Raw genomic sequence first — 20287 nt, 5'->3', positions numbered from 1 at the left:
CCAATGCATGAAAGTGAAAAGTGAAAGTGAAGTCGCTCAGTCGTGTCAGACCCTCAGTGACCCCACGGACTGCAGCCTTCCAGGCTCCTCCATCCATGGGATTTTCCAGGCAAGAGTACTGGAGTGGGGTGCCATTGCCTTCTCCAATATTACCATGAAGTATAAATAACTTTCTTTGGAGGCTTTTACTGCCTTTGAGACAAGTATGGCGAAAGTTTAATTTAGAAAAGAAGCCTCAGAGAAAGACATGCTTACGGGCAACTTCCAGAAAGGCAAGTCTCCACAGCTACTCTCTTGTTCAGAATGGTTCCTTCAGAGGTGGGGTACCAGCAGAACTAAGGCACCCAACCTCCAGGGACCTGGCAGGAGAGCAAGCTATCCACCATCCCAACTCCCCTCAGCAAACTGGGCCAAGTAGGACTATGGCACCAATGGATTTCCAAAATGTGTCTCAACTCATGTCTCATACCTCAGATCCATGAACAACAAGAAAAAACCAGTTACTCTAGAATACCGTTAGGGGGTACTATACGTCATATTACATATGCCCATTTCCTGTTCATATTGACTGAAATCCAAAAACGTCATTGTAAAAAATTCTTATTTCACTGAAAAAAACCAATTTAAGTAGAATATTAAGCAAGGCATAACACTGGCTGCCAAATCATCTCCCATCCAGAAGAACCTTCTGTTTCTTCACCCTCGTGTGTTTCGACTTCCCTAGTACAGCAAATTGTTCATCTTTTTTAAGCTCACTAAACTGAGGGTTAACATATTACTGTATTAATCTCATTATAGCACCTTCTAAGAGCATCAGTGCTTTGGGCTTAAATACCCACTGTCTCAGCCCATATTTTGTTTATTTTTTCCAACATAGATAAGAGTTTGTTTCATTTTATTGCCTGCTTTAAAAAAAAAAAAAAACTTTTTAGGCTTTATAGCTATCCAAAAATGGGAGAATTCCAAAGATTGACATTTTTATTGCATCAGTCTGTTTACTAATTTCACATATTACCAAGTTGGCATCCTCCCACGGCTCTGAATGTGGCTTCCTACTGGCATCCTTGTTAGCAGTCTGATGGCCTGAGCCTGAGTGTTTGAGCGCCTGCCTTGGTGAACAGTTTGGGAGCTGCCAACAGAGAAAGAGAATCACCCAGAGAGACAGACATGTCCTGCGCTATTCTGATCTCCAACAGCTCCTGAGTATTAAAATAGCCTGTGAGCGTGAAGGGCCGTGAATGGGGGAAGGCTCAGGGGTGGCAGGAGAGGTGGATGCTGCTGCCATGGAGAGAGTTCCTGCTGGAAGTGAGCACTGCGGGTATGATGGGGTGAGGCATCTTGGCTCCCAGGTGCTGCTGCTGCTTGTGGAGGCACAGACAGAGCCTGACTGGACCAGGCAGACACCTCTGTGTGACAGGCAAGGGATGGAACTCAGTCCCTCAGCTGAATTCAGTACTTTTTTTTTTAGTGAGATCAGTTCAGCCTGCACTTTGTGAATACATACCTTATTCCAGAATGTATCTTGAACAGATAGAATCTAGGCCTGCAAGTGTGAGAAAAGAACAGGCTAAACCATTCATCTAGACACTCACGTAACATTTATTGGACTACTTCTGCTTGATTGACACTGCCCTAGGTGTGGGGTTCACACCCTCCCGAGCATCAGTCCTGTTAGCGCCCGGCGCCAGTCACAGCACAGCAGCACAGGGAAAGGACTGTAGGCGGGCTGGGCTCAGGTGTGAGGGCCACCGTCCCTGGCTGGGAGGGGGCCTTCAGCTGGAACAGACAAGCTGTGGCTCTGCCCCTTCCACCCAGACAGGGGTCCCCTGGATTCACCTGTGGGTATGCGGGGCCCTGGGCTCCACCCTCATGGAGAGCCAGCTGTGTGGCTGGTGCTGTTTGGTTCTCATCTACCTGGCTTTCTTCAGCCAGCTGGGCTAGGGCACAGCCGTCCTAGTGAAGCCACCTGTGGCTTCTGATTTCAGTATGACTGCTGACTGACATGGACAAGCAGGCCTCCAGTGGGAGGGCTGGAATGGGGGTAAGTGGAGCCAAGGAGTCTGCTTGTGGGGCTACCTCTGGTTGTCACCTGCCATATCCTGGCTCAGGAAGGAGCATTAGGAGGGAGTACTGCCATTTGCCAAGAGACACCTTTGGACATCCTTCCCCTCTTTGTGCTCTGTAAGGCTTGGAGGGCCGCACTCTGAAAGGAGCACTCAGGGACAGCCTCTAGTGGACTGACAAATTTTATTTTCCAGCTTTCGCAGATATATGGTCTCAGGGAGCAGAGCATAAAGCAGACTTGCACATAGCCTTTCTCGATAAAACATCAAAGCATTCAAGCATAAAATACAGTTCCTACCACCCAAGCCATAACATGCTGCTAAGTCACTTCAGTCGTGTCCGACTCTGTGTGACCCCATAGATGGCAGCCCACCAGGCTCCCCTGTCCCTGGGATTCTCCAGACAAGAACACTGGAGTGGGTTGCCATTTCCTTCTCCAATGCATGAAAGTGAAAAGTGAAAGGGAAGTCGCTCAGTCGTGTCCAACTCTTCGCAACCCCATGGACCGCAGCCTACCAGGCTCCTCTGTCCATGGGATTTTCCAGGCAAGAGTACTGGAGTGGGGTGCCATTGCCTTCTCCGAGCCATAACATAGCTTTGGCAAAACTCTAAAGGGAGTCTTATCATGAAACAACAGTCCTTGCTCCCAGAAACAGGTGGTCAGAAGGAAGCCTCCGAACACCTCAAGGCCGGGCGTACGACGCTTCGTCATCCATTCCCAGCCTTGGGCACTCGGTGAACGCTCATAACCCTTTGTTATGCTTGTCCTAGCTTCCAACCTTTGTCATGAGTGGAGCAAATACATTTTCAGTATTTGCTTAAAGCCTTCCAGCTCCTCCACAGTGTTCCCTGGTGCTAGGTTATTTGTTACTGTCTCCAGGTTCTTTGTAGCAAAAACTGTGAACAAATTAAAGTCTTTCAAGAGAGAATTGGGAGAGGAAATGGGAAAATCAGAGCAGGGGGAAATTATATCATCAAAAAATATATAATCTACTTATTGACAGAGAAAGATATCCTCAGAATGTTAAGTGAAAATGCAGATTAGAAAATAGTGATCATTGTTCCCATGTTAGTGAATATGAAAGTGCTTATGCCTGGGAGAGTGTTTTGAAGAATATATATACATGCTAACCATTATGCCGATGGGATCATGGGGTGCTTACTTTCTTCTTTTAGCTTATCTGCCTTTTCTGATGGTTCTCAGTGCTCATGTATCATTTTTATAATAAACTTATTAAAGAAAGAAAATATTTTGAGAAACAGCTCCCCAGTCTCCCCTCTTAAAACAAAACAAGAAGAACAATATTAAAAATTATGCCAGTGGGTAGTGTTTGTCTCTTTACTCCTGAGAGTGATCTACCATTCAGAATGACTACCTACTTTGTGGATGCTCTAGGGAAAGTAATAAAACTCTAAAGATTTTGGATTAAGATTTTAGATTTTAAGCTCTCAAGAGCTTAAAGTAGTTGTTAAATAAAAAATTATAAGAATGTTCTGTTTTAGGGAATTATTGCTCTTCTACACCAGGAAACATTAAAGAAATTGATTCTTCATTCATCCCTACTCTCAGAATAAACACTAGTCACAAGTGGCTTTTATGGACACATTTTACTAACCCTTCAAAAGACCATTTATCCTTGTCTGACATGTACAGTCTCAGAAAACAGAAAAAGAGAAAACAACCCAATCCATTTTATGAGGCTAGTTTACTCTGACATCAAAATAAGACAAAGACTATAATAGAAGAAGTTTAAAGACCAGTCTCACCTTTGAGCATAATTGCAAAATGCTGACTGTGATATTTACTAATAGATTTCTACAGTATATTAAATACATGACCAAGTAAAGCAGCTTATCCTAAGAATGCAGTGATGATTCAAATTAAAAAGTCTCTTAATAATTGGTTAAATAAACATATTAAGAGAGACAAGCCATATAATCATCTCAGTAGGTACAAAGAAAGTGTTTGATAAAATTAGATACATATTTTTACCTTAAACAAAGCCTTAGCAAACTAGAAAGAAAAGGAAGTTTCCTTAACTTCATAGCAGTATCCATCAGAAATCTACAGCAGACAGTATATGTGGTGGGAAATATTATTAGACGCAACCCTGTTAAAGTCAGAAATGAGACAGGGATGCCAAATACCACCCTTACTATTCAGTATTGTACTTCAGTTTCCTACTAAGGCAATAAGGCAAGAAAATGAAATAGGAGGTAGACGAAAACAATCATTCTATGCAGGCAATGTAGCTATCCACATTAAAAGTTACAAGCAGTGCTACATAAAATCTATTAGGACTCAGAACTCAACAAAGTTTTTCAATTGGAAACAAATATACAGGGATCAACAGACATGAATTTGAGCCAACTCCAAGAGATAGTGAAGGACAGAGGAGCCTGACATGCTGCAGTCCATGGGGGTCACAAAGAGTGGGACACAACTTAGCGACTGAGCAATAGCAACAATACAGGAATCAGTTGGGTTCCCATGCATTATCAATACCATTTAGAAAATATAGTAGAAAAAAGTACACTTTAGAGTAGCAAACAAAACTATATGGTACCTAGAAGTAAACATAATGAAAGATACGCAAGAACTTTATGGGTGCGACTGTAAGACCTTGTTGAAAGACAGAGAAGATACTCTGATTAAATGGAGAGCTATATCATGCTAATGAATGGGAAGTTTACTATCATACACATATCAGTTTACCTCAGATGAATACAAGGTGTTCATTTGGTCAAATGACACTAAAATTCATTTGGAAGAGTAAAGGCAAGAATAAAACAATTTCTAAGAAAAATAAAATGGGGGGAACTGCCCTATGGCCAATCAAGACTTCCTATAAGTAACTATAAGTATTTGTGGTATTGGTGTTGAAATAGACAAAATGATCAATAGAAGAGAGTAAAATACTCAGACCTCTGCAATATGGAACTTGACAAGAAAAAGGTGGCCTGGCAGATCAGTAGCAGGCAGATGAGCTATTCAATAAACTGAATAAATTATGAAGAGAAAAATATACCTTCTATAGTACCCACAAATAAATTCCAAATGGATTAAAGACATTAATGTGAAAAACAAAACCTTAAAACTTTTGGGAAATATATGAGACTCACTTATTGCCTCATGGCAGGAAATAATTTTTTTTAACACAAAATAAAAACCACTACCCTGTTGGCTCAGATGGTAAAGAATCTGCCTGCAATGCAAGAGACTTGGGTTCTATCCCTAGGTCAGGAAAATCCCCTGGAGAAAGGAATGGCAACCCACTCCAGTATTCTTGTCTGGAAAATTCCATGGACAGAGGAGCCTGGTGCGCTACAGTCCATGGGGTCACAAAGAGTTGGAGATGACTGAGCTACTAACACTTTCACTCCACTTTCACAAAAACCACTAACCATAAAGGGAAAGACTGATAAATTTAACTATAATAAAAGTTTGAATTTCTGTATAGCTGAAGACACCATAAACAAAATTAAAGGGTAATGCTACAGACTGGGAGGAGATTTTCACAAGTAATGTGATCAGCAGAGATTTAGAATCCATAATACATAAAAACTCCTACAAATTAACAGGAAAAAGACACACAATCCAATTGGGTGGGAAATGACCATGAAAAGAAAGTGAAAGTTCCTCAGTCGTGTCTGACTCTTTGCAACCCCATGGACTGTATAGTGTATGGAATCCTCCAGGTCAGAATCTGCAGTGGGTAGCCATTCCCTTCTCCAGGGATCTTCCCAAGCCAGGGATCGAACCCAGGTCTACCACATTGCAGGCGGATACTTTACCAGCTGAGCCACCAGGGAAGCGGGAAATGACTATATGAATAAGTAATTCACAGATGAGAAAGGCCTAAATGCTCAATATACACAAAATATATTGACTCTCAGTGATAATCAGGGAAATGCATATTAAAATGAGGTACCATTTTGTTCTTAACAAATTGGCAAAAATTTAAAATCTGGATCTGAAGTGTTGATGGGGAAGTGGATCCACAGGAAATTCATACACTGCAGCTGGGAGTGAAAATTAGTGCAATCTCGCTGGAAGCAGTTGGCAGCTGTGGCGCAGGATCTGGCAGTGCTGGCCTAGGTTTAGACCCCAGGAGGCTATTGTGTGTGTGCACAAGGAGACGCGACTGTGGACTTACTTTCTTTCAGAAAGTGGAAATAATGTAAACGTCCATCAACATGAAACATGGATATAGAATATATTCGTGTAAGCAATGAAATGACTAATGAGATCAGTCTTGCAAGAATGAGGTTGAATGAAGAGACGCAGAGGATCTGTGTAATGTTATACCTTCATCTGAAGTTTAAAAACACTCTAAACAGTATAATGCTGATGTGTACATACTCATGAGGTAAACATATAAAAACATGGATGAGAAAAAGACACATGGACTTCTGAAGCTGCAATTAGATCTGAGGAGACAGAAGGGAAACAAAGTTGAAAACAAAGCGGGCTTCATCTCCCTATGTCTTTGAGGGCAAAATATTAAGATTTGTTGCATATGTGTGGTGACCATACAAGTGAGGTTTGTTATATTATCTTCTGTTTTGTCTATATATTTGAAATGCTCCATGGGTTTGTAAAAAGTTAATTCTTCTGAGGAGAAAACCAGCTCAATCTCTATGTTAAAGTGAGCAGTAATTCAAAAAAGCCTTTAAACTAATTGGTGTTTATCACCTCATGAATGGCAGGTTGGTGTGGGGGGTTGAAGCACAAGACTCTAGGGCAGCCCGAATCCAACTCTGCCACTTCCTAAATGGTGCATTTAAATAGCTACTGATCCTCACTTTGCACTTTCTTGTATGTAAAATGATGATGATGGTGGTGATCAGTGCCTGCATGTTGAATTGTTGCAAGGATACGATGAGTTGCTGTGCATAAGGCACTACATATATAGACTCTATTTTTATTATTTTATTATGCCTGAGTATGACCTGCTGTTCAGGGAGACACACTTGTTATTTGTTAGATGCAAGAGAGATTGGGGGAGGGGTGAATAAGCTTTGCTTAAAGAAATCCTATATCATAGATGTTGTTTTTAGTGAGAGTTGCTCTTCTACTGCAGTGAGACAAAAATATCTCTCAGATCTCCAAAATTAACCTGTTGAGTTGGAGATGATTCACCACACACACACACACCCTACCCCAGTGACTTCACAAGTATCTGCTTCAGTTAGTTCTGTTAAGTAAAATTGTCACTCTTCCACTTTTCAGAACTAGCTATAAAATCAATATGAAAAACAAAGCCAGTATGCAACTCTGTTCAAATATATAGAATGGCCTCTCAAAACGAAAGCTACATCTACCTTTAAGTTTTGATCAATAGGTAGTATTGTTCTGTCACATCATAAGACTGGCTTTTTTGGGATAATATTTTTTAAAAATGATGAAATGTAAATCTCAGTGCTAGATGGTGATTTTAATTGAGACCTATTTAATTTCTCAAATAAGTGAGAAATCACAGTCATTAGGGAACCAGGGACAATTTTCTAAAAGCAGATGCAGGGAGGCAAAGATTGCAGGCTTTGTCTAGAGTTTATTTGGCTCAACTTCAGCTGTCTTACTTAACTAGTCTCATAGTTTTAAATGAATTACTTAAATCTGCTGTTCCTCAGTTTCCTCATCTATAAAATAGGACTCACAGTCTTCCTTTTGCAGCCCTTTTGTGAGGATCAAATACATAGTATACACTACCTGGGGTACATAATCTGTGCTTGTAGTTAACATTATCTCTGACATGATTATTAATTGAGTTGCGAATTCCTCAGTGCTGAGGTGGGTGGATTGGGGGCGTCTAAAACAAAGTGAGATAATGAGCTAGAAGAGTTTACAGCTGACCCTGCCAGATTTCTTCACCTGAAATGGTTATTTCAAGGCCTAGGGATTTTTTTTTTTTTTGGAAATGAAAAAGAGTCTTCATCTTGAAGGTCATTAAATGTTGCCTTTAAAGTGTACTTATTCAGTGTGAGGCATTGCAACAGTCTGAATACGATTTCCTATGAAGGCACCTTGTTTTGTCTACCATTGCTTTCCTATATTCTTTCTCAGCACCCTAAAACTTCCAATATAGCTAGGAAATTTCATCATGTCTGGTCCCCACCCCCCCACACAAAACACTCAAATCCTCATTCCTGATTGCTAGATGAATGAATCTCTAGGACTGAGCAGCCACCCAGGGCAAAGCAAAAGTCTGTGACTGTTCCCAGGCCTTAGCCAAGGGCAAGATTTTAAGGGCACCCCTTCCCTGGTGGCTCAGATGTTAAAGAATCTGCCTGTAATGCAGGAGACCAAGGTTTGATCCCTGGGTTGGGAAGATCCCCTGGAGAGGGGAATGGCTACCCACACCAGTATTCTTGCCTGGAGAATTCCATGGACAGAGAAGCCTGGCAGGCTGGCAGGCTCAGTGACACAACTGAGCAAATAACACTTCACTTTCTTTCAAGCCCAAGCTAGAGGCAGGACTCAGGGTGGGTGAAGACGGGCTATTGCAACACCCTCTCCTCTGCACTTGGTTGTCTCTGACAAATCAGTCCTTCCTCCTTCTACCCTCCACCTCAATCCTTTGTACCGAAACCTTCCTGTCACTTCCTACCCTCATTTTAAAATAATCCGTTTTCTTGGTGGGGAGGTGGCCCATGAAGTAGGAGAGGAGCCCTAGGAGGGCTGCAATGCGGCTCTGATGTGATCCCCAGGAAGCAGTGAGTAGAGACTACACTTTAACGAGGAATTTGCATTTTAAAGGAAGAACCTATTTATCCCCCAGGATCTTTAATTGGCTAATTATTTAAGGAAGCTAGGTCTTTTCACTGTCGACTGCTTGATGGATAGGGACTGGGTCTGAATGGGGAAATGGGAAGCTCAGGGCAGAACATGTCAAGCTGAAGATGCCTGCTGTACAGGCCCCCGGGACCCCTAGAACTCAGCATGCTCAGGCCTGAAGTCATCCTCCCCACACACGCTCTCCCAGATGCTTGTTTGAGTTGGTGGCGCCTTAGTATCCCCTACCTCATGTCTTCCAAGCTAGAAGAAGCACTCAGCCTCACCCCTGACTCATCCATCTCCCCCAAAGTCACCCAGGCTGTTCCTTATTGCCTCTTACCCTCACCCACAGTACAAGCTAAGATCAAAATCACAATGTGTCTGTCTTGCTGGGCCTCCCAGGTGGCGCTGATGGTAAAGAACCTGCCTGATGATATAAGGTAGGAGAGGAGATGTTAAGAGACGCGGGTTTGATCTCTGGGTCGGGAAGATCTCCTGGAGGTGGACATGGCAACCCACTCCAGTATTCTTGCCTGGAGAACCCCCACGGACAGAGGAGCCTGGCGGGCTACAGTCCATAGGGTTGCACAGAGTCGGGCATAATTGAAGGGACTTAGCACTCAGCACTCAGTGTCTTGCAAATTGCCACGACTTCCTACTGCCTTGGGGGATATCTTGAGGCAAGTACAAGTGTATGAAATCCATACTTCAAATAATCTTACTAGAATTTTTGAAATTTTTATAGCTCATTTCTTGTCTGATCTGATTAGATCATTACTTTTACCTTATAATTTGGCTGTGGAAAACCTCTTTTGATGAGGAAGATAATCATCAGCTCTGCCATTTTCTTGCTACTCACTTGTGCTGGCATGATTAGTGTATTATCTTCAGGCCTCAGTTTTGTTTCTTGCAAGAATCTTTTGAAATCATTGGTCCATTTCATAATGGTTAGTTTGCTGCTGCTGCTGCTAAGTCGCTTCAGTCGTGTCCAACTCTGTGCAACCCCATAGACGGCAGCCCACCAGGCTCCCCGGTCCCTGGGATTCTCCAGGCAAGAACACTGGAGTGGGCTGCCATTTCCTTTTCCAATGCATGAAAGTGAAAAGTGAAAGTGAAGTTGCTCAGTTGTGTCCTACTCTTAGCGACCCCACAGACTGCAGCCTACGAGGCTCCTCCATCCATGGGATTTTCTAGGTAAGAGTACTGGAGTAGGGTGCCATTGCCTTCTCTGAATGGTTAGTTTAGTCAGAACTAAATAATATAAGCAGTAAGTCTATTTAACCAAGCACACATAAACATATGCCAAAATAAGCCAAAATTGCTGAAATGGAACAAAGAAATGAGAGATACACACTAAATACTTCCCCACCCCCTGGGGAATAGGGGAATCTTCTCCTCTTTTCTTAAACTGCCACACACCGGTGGGTCCCAGGGTCAGCCTGAATGTTAAATATTAGTAAAGCTTAATCGATCTCATTAGAAAACAAGGAAACAGAAATAAAATTCTAATGTTCTCATTTTTCACACCCCTTCATGGTGCCTGGTGGAGGCTGCTGCCCTTCCAAGCCATGGTGACTCACCCACGGGACCCACAAGCTGCTTGCTTCTTATTGCAGGTGGTGGGAATTTGGAGACCTTGGGTCTTCTCATGGGCCTCCCAGGTGGCTCAAGTGGTGAAGAATCTGCCTACCAGTAGAGGAGACGCAGGAGATGCGGGTTTGATCCCTGGGTCAGGAAGATCCCCTGGAGGAGGAAATGACAACCTGCTCCAGTATTCTTGCCTGGAAAATCCCATGGACAGGGGTGCTTGGTGGGCCATAGTCCATGGGGTAGCAAAGAGTTGGACATGACTGAGCTACTGAGTATGCAGGCACGCAGGGGTGAGCCCAGGGGCTCTGTCCTCAAGGTAGGAGAACATGACTAGTATATTCAGCTTTTCTGGGTGCCTGTGCAGGTGAGCAGAAGATGGGTGTTCATCATGAAAGTTCACATTCAGAGTAGTTTGTCGGGCTGCTCCATCTCAAGGAGACTTGCTCAAACTTTATTTCCAACAGCTAAATTAGGAGATTAGGATTGACATATACACACTATTATATATAAAATAGAAAGGAACTCTACTCAGTACTCTGTAATGACCTATATGAGAAAAGAATCTAAAAAAAGATTGGCCATATGTATATGGGTAACTGATTCACTTTGCTGTATGCCTGAAACTAACACAACATTGTAAATCAACTACACTCAAATAAAGCAAACAAAACAAAACAAAAACCCAGTGAAGTGTAAGTGATTGAGCACCAGAAACATGGACAATCACAGATCACCCTCTGCCCAGATCACCCTCTACCCCTCCTTGTGCCCTGGGGACTCCCCTCCCCACTTCTTTGTACTCTGGGCCTCCTACTTTGACAGATGGTGCTTATTAAGCACCACAGATTGTTTTTCTCATGGTACCCTCTCCACCCCTAACTTCTACTTAACAATTTTTAGCCTACTCTCTTCCTTGCCATTTTCCTAAGCTGTTTACAGAAGTGAAGTGAGATTGTGTGAGTGCTATTACAGATAATTTTATAATTTTGACACAGCTATCCATACAGCCATATATGTTTTACACACACTCTTTAATCAGAGGTAGAGAAGTTACAAGGTCCTGAGAATAAGAAGAAAAGAGCCAAGTCTGTCCCCCAGCCCCTCTCTGCCACAGCACATCCTGGGTTGATGCTCAAGAGTTCTTCTCTGGGCTGTAGCTGACAGCTGAGATCCTGTCATCTTTCATAACCATCATTTATTTTTCCCAGAATGCACCACCTTGCTCTTACCATGCTGAAGCTCATCTGCCTCTTTTCTGCCCACTCACCCTTCCTGCTGTTTATCACCACCAGCTTGGCATTTCACCATCCAGGAGAGCTTAGTGTTTCTACAAACATGGAAACATCACTTGTGCTACAGCTAAACATCATTTATAGAAGCATCAGCTCAGACTGGCCCCAACACTTTTCCATGCAGTAAAGGGTCCACTCAAATTACCTTTTGCATTCTCTCTTCAAACTAGTTCATTCCCATTGCCACACCATTCTCCCAACAGAGTTCTGGTATTTTTCCTTTCCTTGTAATGGTCCAAGGTTGCTTATTCTCAGAGCACTGACTTCATAATCTTTTTATTTGAGTGCCTTTATCAATCTTGGTTTAAGGAAGCTCTTGTTTTTTTTCCTCAAGGATGGACTTTGCAGCTTTCTCAGTCTCATCTCCTTGTGCTAGTCACACAAGCTGCATAATCACCTTTCTATTCCCATTCTCAGAGATTCTCAGGTACTGTAAACCATCCATTACTTTTCATGGCTGGGGAGTGGGTACTGTTGTTTAAATGTAGTTAAGAGAATTGTCACTGGCTAAAAGAGCCTTTTTAAGGCTTGTATGCAGGAAAAAGAGAATAGTTTTTGCCATGACCTAGCCTAGATCTTCTTGGTGTTTCCCCCAAACAAACATATGCGCACTAGTTTGACCTGTTTTCCCAGGTATTCCCAGGGCACTCCTGACCTTGGCTTCCAAAGTTCACGCTCTTCCTCTCAGTCTGCAGTGCTTCTCCCTGTTGAGTCGCCAACATGGTCCCTCTGCAAGAGACAGAGACAGAAGGATGGGTGCAAGGAAACAAGTCCAAGATTTCCACATGCAAAAAGTCTGTCCCAAAGCAATTATCCTCCAATTAAAAATAAATTGAAAAACAAAATCTGCCCCCTACCCCCAAGCCCTCCCTTGGTGCACACACTCTCGCCTGAATCATGTGCCTGTTGGAAAGAGTATTAGCTCTCCAGCCCTCCCCCTGGGAATTGTTAGAGTGGACCAGATTGGTGTCTTGATGCTATTTCATCAAATAAATAATAAAACTACATAGTTATCTTTACTTCAGGACTTTTTAGAGCCTTTAATAAGCTGTCTAGTGTGGCACAACATCAAAAGCCAGCCACAATATATAGTCATCTACAAACTCATTTAGCTGACCACAAAATATTCTCCCCTGCAACATCTGACAGGACCAGTGTTCTGGAAGATACATGTTGGGGCATGCTGTGATTGGTGGGTCCTATCTTCAGTAGGTTGGAATCATGCTAAATGTTAGGGAGCTTGTTTTTGCTGGCCCTCCTTCTAAAGATTTTAGTACTGACAGTTTGGAGTAGAGTGTGGGAATCACCTTGGTAGCTGTTTCTTTCTTAAAGCTTCTCTCATAATTCGATGATCCTTAATCCCTCTGCTCTAGCCTCTTGTTAGGCTTCAGAGATTCAATACCTGTGACCCTCCTGAGGGCTCAGCATAGAAGCTTGTACCACAAGTCCCTTTGTAGGTAAATAACATATTCTTTTACAAGAGAAATTGCTGAGAACATATGTGGGAAACCACCCAAGGCCTTTGTGATTTGGGGGAAATTGCTGGCCTATTTCAATGACTTTAGAAACCACCTCCTGATATTGTAGCCATCCCTACCTATCCACATTCAAGTCCACCTTCAGAGCCCAGAGTTTCCACCAGCTGTTCTCTCTCATGCCAATTTGGGCTGTTTCACGTGTTAAAGTATTTTCTTTCATTTGTCTCTACCCTGCCTCCCAGCAGGACCATATTCAGAGTAGAACCCAATTAAATATTGGGGAAAGAGGGGAGGACGTCCCCCACGGCACTTCTACAGAGTTGAACAAAGAATAAATGCTCAGTAATTGCAGAGAAACCAAGGGACAAAAGAAACTTTGACCAAAAAGAGACCAAAAAAGGTTAAGATTGACTCTAGAATTAAAAAGCAAGTAGAGAAGTGTGGTATGTGTGGCAACAAGAGTAAGCATCTTACCCTGCTGAGATGATGCTTCCTTTTTTAGGTCAATGATCTATGTATCATTAGTGGCTCAGGAAAAGGGTAACCAACTTGCCCCAATTTGCCTGGGCTTTTCAAATTTTAGCACCAGAAGTCCACCATACAGGAAACCCCTCAGTCCTGGCAACTCAGGGCAGTTGGTCACTCTACTCAAAAAACAGAGTTTGGTAACTAGATAAAACTGGGAAATGCTTTACCACACTCTGGGCTTCCTTAATGGCTAAAGTGATAAAGAATCCACCTGCCAAGCAGGAGACATAGGTTCAGTCACTGGGTTGGGAAGATGCCCTAGAGAAGGAAATGGCAACCCACTCCAGTATTCTTGCCTGGAAAGTCCAGTGGACAGAGGAGCCTCTTTTGAGTCCATGGGATCAAAAGAGTGATAGAACTTAGTGACTAAACAAGAACATTTCCACACTCTACTCACCTGAATTAGTTTCCTACAGCTGCTATAAAAAATTACCACAAACTTAGTGATTTAAGACTATATAAATTTATCGTCACACAGCTTTGGAGATCAGACACCCTGAATGAATTTATAGCTCTGAAAACCAATGTGTCAGCAGGGCTGCACTTTTTCAGAAGGCTCTAGTGGGTAATCTGTTCCCTTGCCCGCTTCAACTTCTAGAGGCCGCCTCTGTTCCTTGACTGATGCAGTTCTCTCTCCCATCTTTGAAGCCAGACATTACATCCCTTTGATCCTCGGCCCCCATCATCAAGTCTTTTTTCTGACTCTCTCTCTCTCTTTCACTTATAAAGAGTCTTGTAATTGCATCAGGCTTACTGGCTAATCCGGGGTAATTTCTCCATCTCCACATTCTTAACTTAGTCATATCTATGAAGTCTGTTTTACCAGGTAAGGTAGTACATGCACAGATTCCAAGACTAGGATGTGGACATTTGGAGGGGGTCATTATTCTACCAACTATACCCACCCATCTCTGATAGCTGATAAAACACCTTAATGTATTAAAGAAATATTTTTAAAGTCTCATAGGAAAGAAATCTGTTTAATATTGTTTAACCTAATGTTTTCCAAACCTTTTTTGATCAAGAAATTCTTTATTCAGGGAGTATTATGCTAAGTAAAATAAGTCAGAAAAAGACAAATACTGTATGATACCCATTATACATGGAATCTAAAAAATACAACAAACTAGTGAATATAACAAAAAAAGAAGCAGACTCACAGATACAGAGAACAAACAATCAGTTACCATAGTAACCTTCTTCCTTGGGAGAGGGAAGGAGGAGGGACAAAATAGGAGTGGGGGATTAACAGGTATAGACTATCATGTATAAAATAAGCTACAAGGATATATTGTACAACACAGGAAATTTAACCAGTATTTTATAATTATGGAGTAAAACCTTAAAAAAAAAAGAAACTCTATTTCTCTGAAAAGAACAGCACTTAACATCTCATGGAACAACACTGCTCTTATAAAAGAGCAGGATTCAAATTGGTGTGTGCACCATAGAGAGTCCAGAAACTTTCCATGCGATGAGCACATGAGGAGAGTTTTGAGGGAATTGATATCTAAGTCCAACTCCTCTTTCTCACTTCAATACTCTTCTAAATTCAACTGTCAGAACAACAATCTGAGGTCAAAGCACAGTGAACCTTCCTTCTTTCCACTGGTTCAGTCATGCAGTTCCCACCCATGAAGAATCTTACTGGTACAAATATGAATACATTTCACTGGGGTGCAAAACCTGGTCAAACAAAGTGATGACGTGCCTCTACTAATCTCACTTGGAGGTACATGCCCAATAAAACTACTTTTTATGTTTTGTATTTATAACAGTTTAATACTTCTACCCAAAATAATTAGAATGATAACTTTTTAAGGAATTTTTTTAAGGATTGGAGATTTTGATCACTAGAATTATCTTTTAATTTAAATTTCAATTTTTATGTATCCTCTGGTTATAGAGAATTATGGATGGCTTGATCAAATAAAACATTTTCAAGCATAAAAACAGATAATAAGTTAAAGTTCTCTAGATGTCATAGATATACAGTTTTAAGTAGAAAAAAAACAATGTAGCAGCTCTCATTTTTAAAGAAGAGCTTGCTCCTGTCATTTTCAAATGGACAATAATGGATGTTATTATCACTGTGGTGTGCGCTGTGTACACTGGATACTTTTAAAAGAATAATTTAACACATTGATTTTAAAGTATCAATGTTTAAAATATCTAGACATGTAATCTATTTTGAAATTATAACTGTTTAACCATAAGGTGAAAAATACTTGCTGTCAAGTTAAAAAATATGCAAGGAGGTACTTGCTTTTCAAAATTCTTATGGGGATAGAAGAGCAAAAGGTGTGATGACCCTTTGGAATCTGGCTAGCAAGAAAGCCTTGGTAAAAACATCAGCTTCCCACAGTTCTCGGGGTAAAGCCATGAAGTGCCTGGCTCAGAGCCAGTGTTCCCTCATTCAACAATAGCTGCCAAGGGCCACCTGGGTCCAGTGGGCCCACTGAGTCCAGTGGGGCTTGGACACAAACTCCTGTTCCCATAGAGCTTATATTTCAGCAGACACATAGTTAGTTGGTCAGTTGCTTCTGTGCTTCATTTCTAGAGTGCCTCTTCAAATATCTTCTCAAGTTTGGGGAACTGTGTCTACAAAGAAATTACTCGTTTTTTGATATTCCAGAACAGATCCATCTGGATTCCATTGTTTCCCAACAGAATAACCACCTAGGGAGGCATACAGTTATTTTGGTGACAGAGCCAAAGCTTAAAAGTCTTTAAGTTTCTCCTGTGGAACTGACTTCAAAGCGTGCAGCACAATCTTTTAAATATCCTTAATCCTGGTAAATATTTGTATGGGGAGGAGGAATGTGATGTTTTGGAAACAAAGGTTATCTACACAAAGGTCTGATGACCATGGTAGATGATCAGACTGGGCAGGAATATTATTTGTCTCCAGCTCTGGAAGGGCATTAATCTCACAGTAAGGAAAAGTCAAAAATTGATGTTTCTTCCCTTCATACTGAGGCTGAAGGGAAAATCCTGGCTGTGTCAGGATCACTAGCTCTGAAGTTACTTGAAGAATCTATGTTCTCAGACGTTCAGGAGAGCCTCCTGGGGCCGTGGGAGACCCATGGTGCCTGCTTCTTTAGTTCTACTGATCTCACTTTAGTGACCCCACTCCAGGCCATGCCTCTGGGGCTGACAGCTGGAAGGGGTCCATGAGCAGGAGTAGCTGTCCTGGGAAAACTCAGGGCTGAGCTGGGAGGGAAGGAGCCAGTCCATGAGGGGGCATACAGGTGGAGGAAGAGCTGGAGCCTGTGTCTGAATCATGTTTGAGTATTTACTGAGTCCATGTTTGTGAGGCTTATGCACCCAGGGATTAATGGCATTCCATTGAGGGATGAATCCAGGGTAAGCAGAGGGGGTGGGATTGAGATGAGGAGGGGCCAGAGAGGATTGCAAAAGCTGGTGTGTGTGGCCATCTGTCTGTCCATGCTGCTGCCTGTCACTTCCATGTAGCCACAGAGTGCTGGAAAAGAACTCTTGGGATCCTAGAGGGCCCTCAGTTCTCAAAGGGAGATTTATTCTGCAGAATTTCTCTAGCATTTAACTTAACAAATACCATTCCATCCCTGTGCCCAGGACTTAGCTAGGTGCTGTGGGAGATGCTGTCTCTGTCCTCAGGCAACCTGACTCTCCTTGGGAAGATAAGAATGATACACATACATACTGTTGAATGAAGACGGCCAATGGGTTTCATTTCATATACCAGTTTCAGCTAACTGGTAACTTCATGGAGTATTCCATCCAGTCTAAGACCCCATCAATTATAAGAGGCCATTTTATATGCTCTTAAGAAAGAAGAAAATGTTTCCAATCAAATTACAAATAATTGCTTTTTTACTGCTGCTTAGAGTTTTGTGTCCAATTTCTTATTAGAAGATTCTTTTTAGACTTACTTATACATAGTGTTATTTCCTTTAACATATATTGTTCTCATTCGTTCATAAAGTGGAAAGTATGGGAAATAAACTGGGTTTGGTTTTTCTACATTTCCTCATATTCAGGCTACTACTTGGCGGAAGCATCTTTGGTCGGAGCATTGATGTCTGTGTTTCCCACACAGTGTAGTTCTCTGTCATTAAGAGCATTGGTGAGGCAACATTTCTTTCAAGAGTACTCATGACTTCTATTTCAAATCTCTGTCTCCTATTGTGTAAATTGATGCACACACAGGTAATGCAACCACAATACAACTACCACCTAGCAACAGTGACTATAAGACAGATCACTACTTCCAAGATATCAAATGTGAAAAAAATACATTAGACTCAATGAATATGGATTCTAAGACTCAGTCAAAAAACACTCCCATGATCAACCACCCAGGTCTGTCCTAGGAATGGGGTCGGCACTGGTGCTACATTCTTATCACTAAACAATAATTTCCTCCTGTAAATTTGCAAAACTGAATGGTTTTCATTACAATAATTATTGTAGGGAGTTCTCCATGAGCAAATAGATTCAAGGAGGTTTTCTGCATGAAGTAGGTCAAAAGGATGAGATCTGGCCTGGACATGAGAAGACCATGTCCAGAAAGGAAAAAGGACAATTTAAAAGGTTCAAGAAGGTAAACAGGCATATCATGTAGCAAGGACAGTGAAGTAACCAGACTAGGGTGGGGCTTCATAAAAGAGTCATGGGTTATGAAGGCATGAATTTTTGCCCTAAGAATGTAAAGTTCAAGTTAGTATATTTCACTTGTAGAAACCTAATCAAAGGTTCTCATATTTATATAACTTTTATTTCTTTTCTTACCATAGGTCCTGATGTTTTTAGTTCAAAGAACCTTGCCCTTCAAGCCCAGAAGAAGATTCTGAGCAAAATAGCCAGCAAAACTGTGGCCAACATGCTGATTGATGATACCAGCAGCGAGATATTTGATGAGCTCTACAAAGTCACCAAAGAGCACATACATAACAAAAAGGAAGCCCACAAGATCATGAAAGACTTAATCAAGGTGGCAATCAAAATTGGGATCCTCTACCGGAACAACCAGTTCAGCCCAGAGGAAGTTGTGATAGTGGAGAAGTTTAGGAAGAAGCTGAACCAGACCGCCATGACCATCGTCAGCTTCTATGAGGTGGAATACACCTTTGATCGAAACGTGCTCTCCAAGCTCCTACACGAGTGCAAGGACCTGGTGCATGAACTGGTGCAGCGACACCTCACACCCAGGACCCACGGGCGCATCAATCATGTCTTCAACCACTTTGCCGACGTGGAGTTCCTCTCCACCCTTTATAGCCTCGATGGAGACTGTAGGCCCAACCTCAAGAAGATCTGCGAGGGAATCAATAAACTGATAGATGAAAAAGTCCTTTGAATGCCTTCCCTCCTCCTGGACTTCACTGCATTCATGTCATGGCACCCAGCGTGTTCCACATGAGAATCAGGAAACAAGAAGAAACCCTTGTCAAAGATGCCTATGTCTGTTTTGTTCATCCCTCCGATGTTGATGCTAGGTTGAGCTCAGGTGTGTTTATCCTCTGAGCTATCTGCTGAGGTATGTACTTAAAATCTCCTTTGTTTGCAAGCCCAAAGGACGTCTTATCTCTCCTGAGCAGAAAAGCCACCCTGCTCACCAGGGTGGGCCCAGTTCACCCTGTGGAGTGGAAGGAGCCCTGGACCAGGGGTCAGAGTGCACAGATTTGGTTCCCACTCCATCAGTTACGACTTTGTTCTCTGGATCCTGGAACCACTGTGCCTACCTGCCTACCTCCCAGGGTTTCTGTGAGGATCAAGTGAGACTATGTTCATGCTTTTAATAACTCTAATGTGAGGTCTTACTAGTTTCTCTTTGGCATGTTGTGGGGACCAACCTGGATCTAGACTATCAGGCAGTGGAGGAAAGAACAATAGTTTCTAACAGGCTGGGTTTGCAATCTGTGTCGAGATGTGCTGTTTCAAACACACAATTTCATTCATAAAAATGAATCCAAAGGTGTGAAAAAGTATAGCAGCCAAGTGGAAAAATGTTTTTCAAGTCTTAGATGTGCAGGTTTATGGTCCTGCAGGGGGGAACTTTCTGGGAGGTAGGGGAGTAGAGAGACTTTCCCACCCATGAGGAAGAAGCAGAGAAGAACTGTGCTCACCCTGCTCCTGCAGGACGGGCCTTCCCCATCTAAGGGGCACCATCAAAGAGGCACAGGGAAGGTTTATCCCAGCATGCACAGGAGAGTTGGGCTGAATGAACCCCTGTCTTTCTTAGTCTTCCACAGTCATTTTGTGCTGTTTATTCTGGTTTGTTAATAAATTGGAATTATACTTCAAACAAGATGTTTTTGAGTTGTGATTCAAAAATCAAATTCCTTGGAGTTTGGTACAGTGTTAAGAATGATGGGATTGAAAGGAGGAAGAAAATAAAGAGTAAGAGCTTTGCACTCAGACCCTAAGGGAAAGTAGCCCCTGGGGGAGCAGGTATAGGCTGAGACCTGTGCCCCTGCTCAGTGGGGAGCTAGTTATGGACATCGTGACCTCCTTCCCCGTGTGTCTTAAATCCTCACATTCACACAAAGTATTTAATGCCTTATAATGTTGTC

At 42.3% G+C, this 20287-nt stretch overlaps 1 protein-coding gene across 1 annotated transcript in view; it reads left to right on the top strand.

Annotated features, from left to right (window-relative positions):
- Positions 1-20022, top strand: part of TNFAIP8L3 (TNF alpha induced protein 8 like 3) — a 42933-nt gene extending 22911 nt beyond the window's left edge. The window contains exon 2 of the mRNA XM_040226512.1: positions 18509-20022. Within this exon, the coding sequence (XP_040082446.1) occupies positions 18509-19071 (563 nt within the window). The 3' untranslated portion in view covers positions 19072-20022. The remainder of the gene's footprint in view (positions 1-18508) is intronic.
- Positions 20023-20287: the final 265 nt, after the last annotated feature.

The sequence above is a fragment of the Oryx dammah genome, unplaced genomic scaffold, assembly GCF_014754425.2.
Source record: "Oryx dammah isolate SB20612 unplaced genomic scaffold, SCBI_Odam_1.1 HiC_scaffold_26, whole genome shotgun sequence".
Lineage (NCBI taxonomy): Eukaryota > Metazoa > Chordata > Mammalia > Artiodactyla > Bovidae > Oryx > Oryx dammah.
Note: the sequence above shows the minus strand (reverse complement) of the source record. Positions and strands in the feature narration are given on the sequence as shown.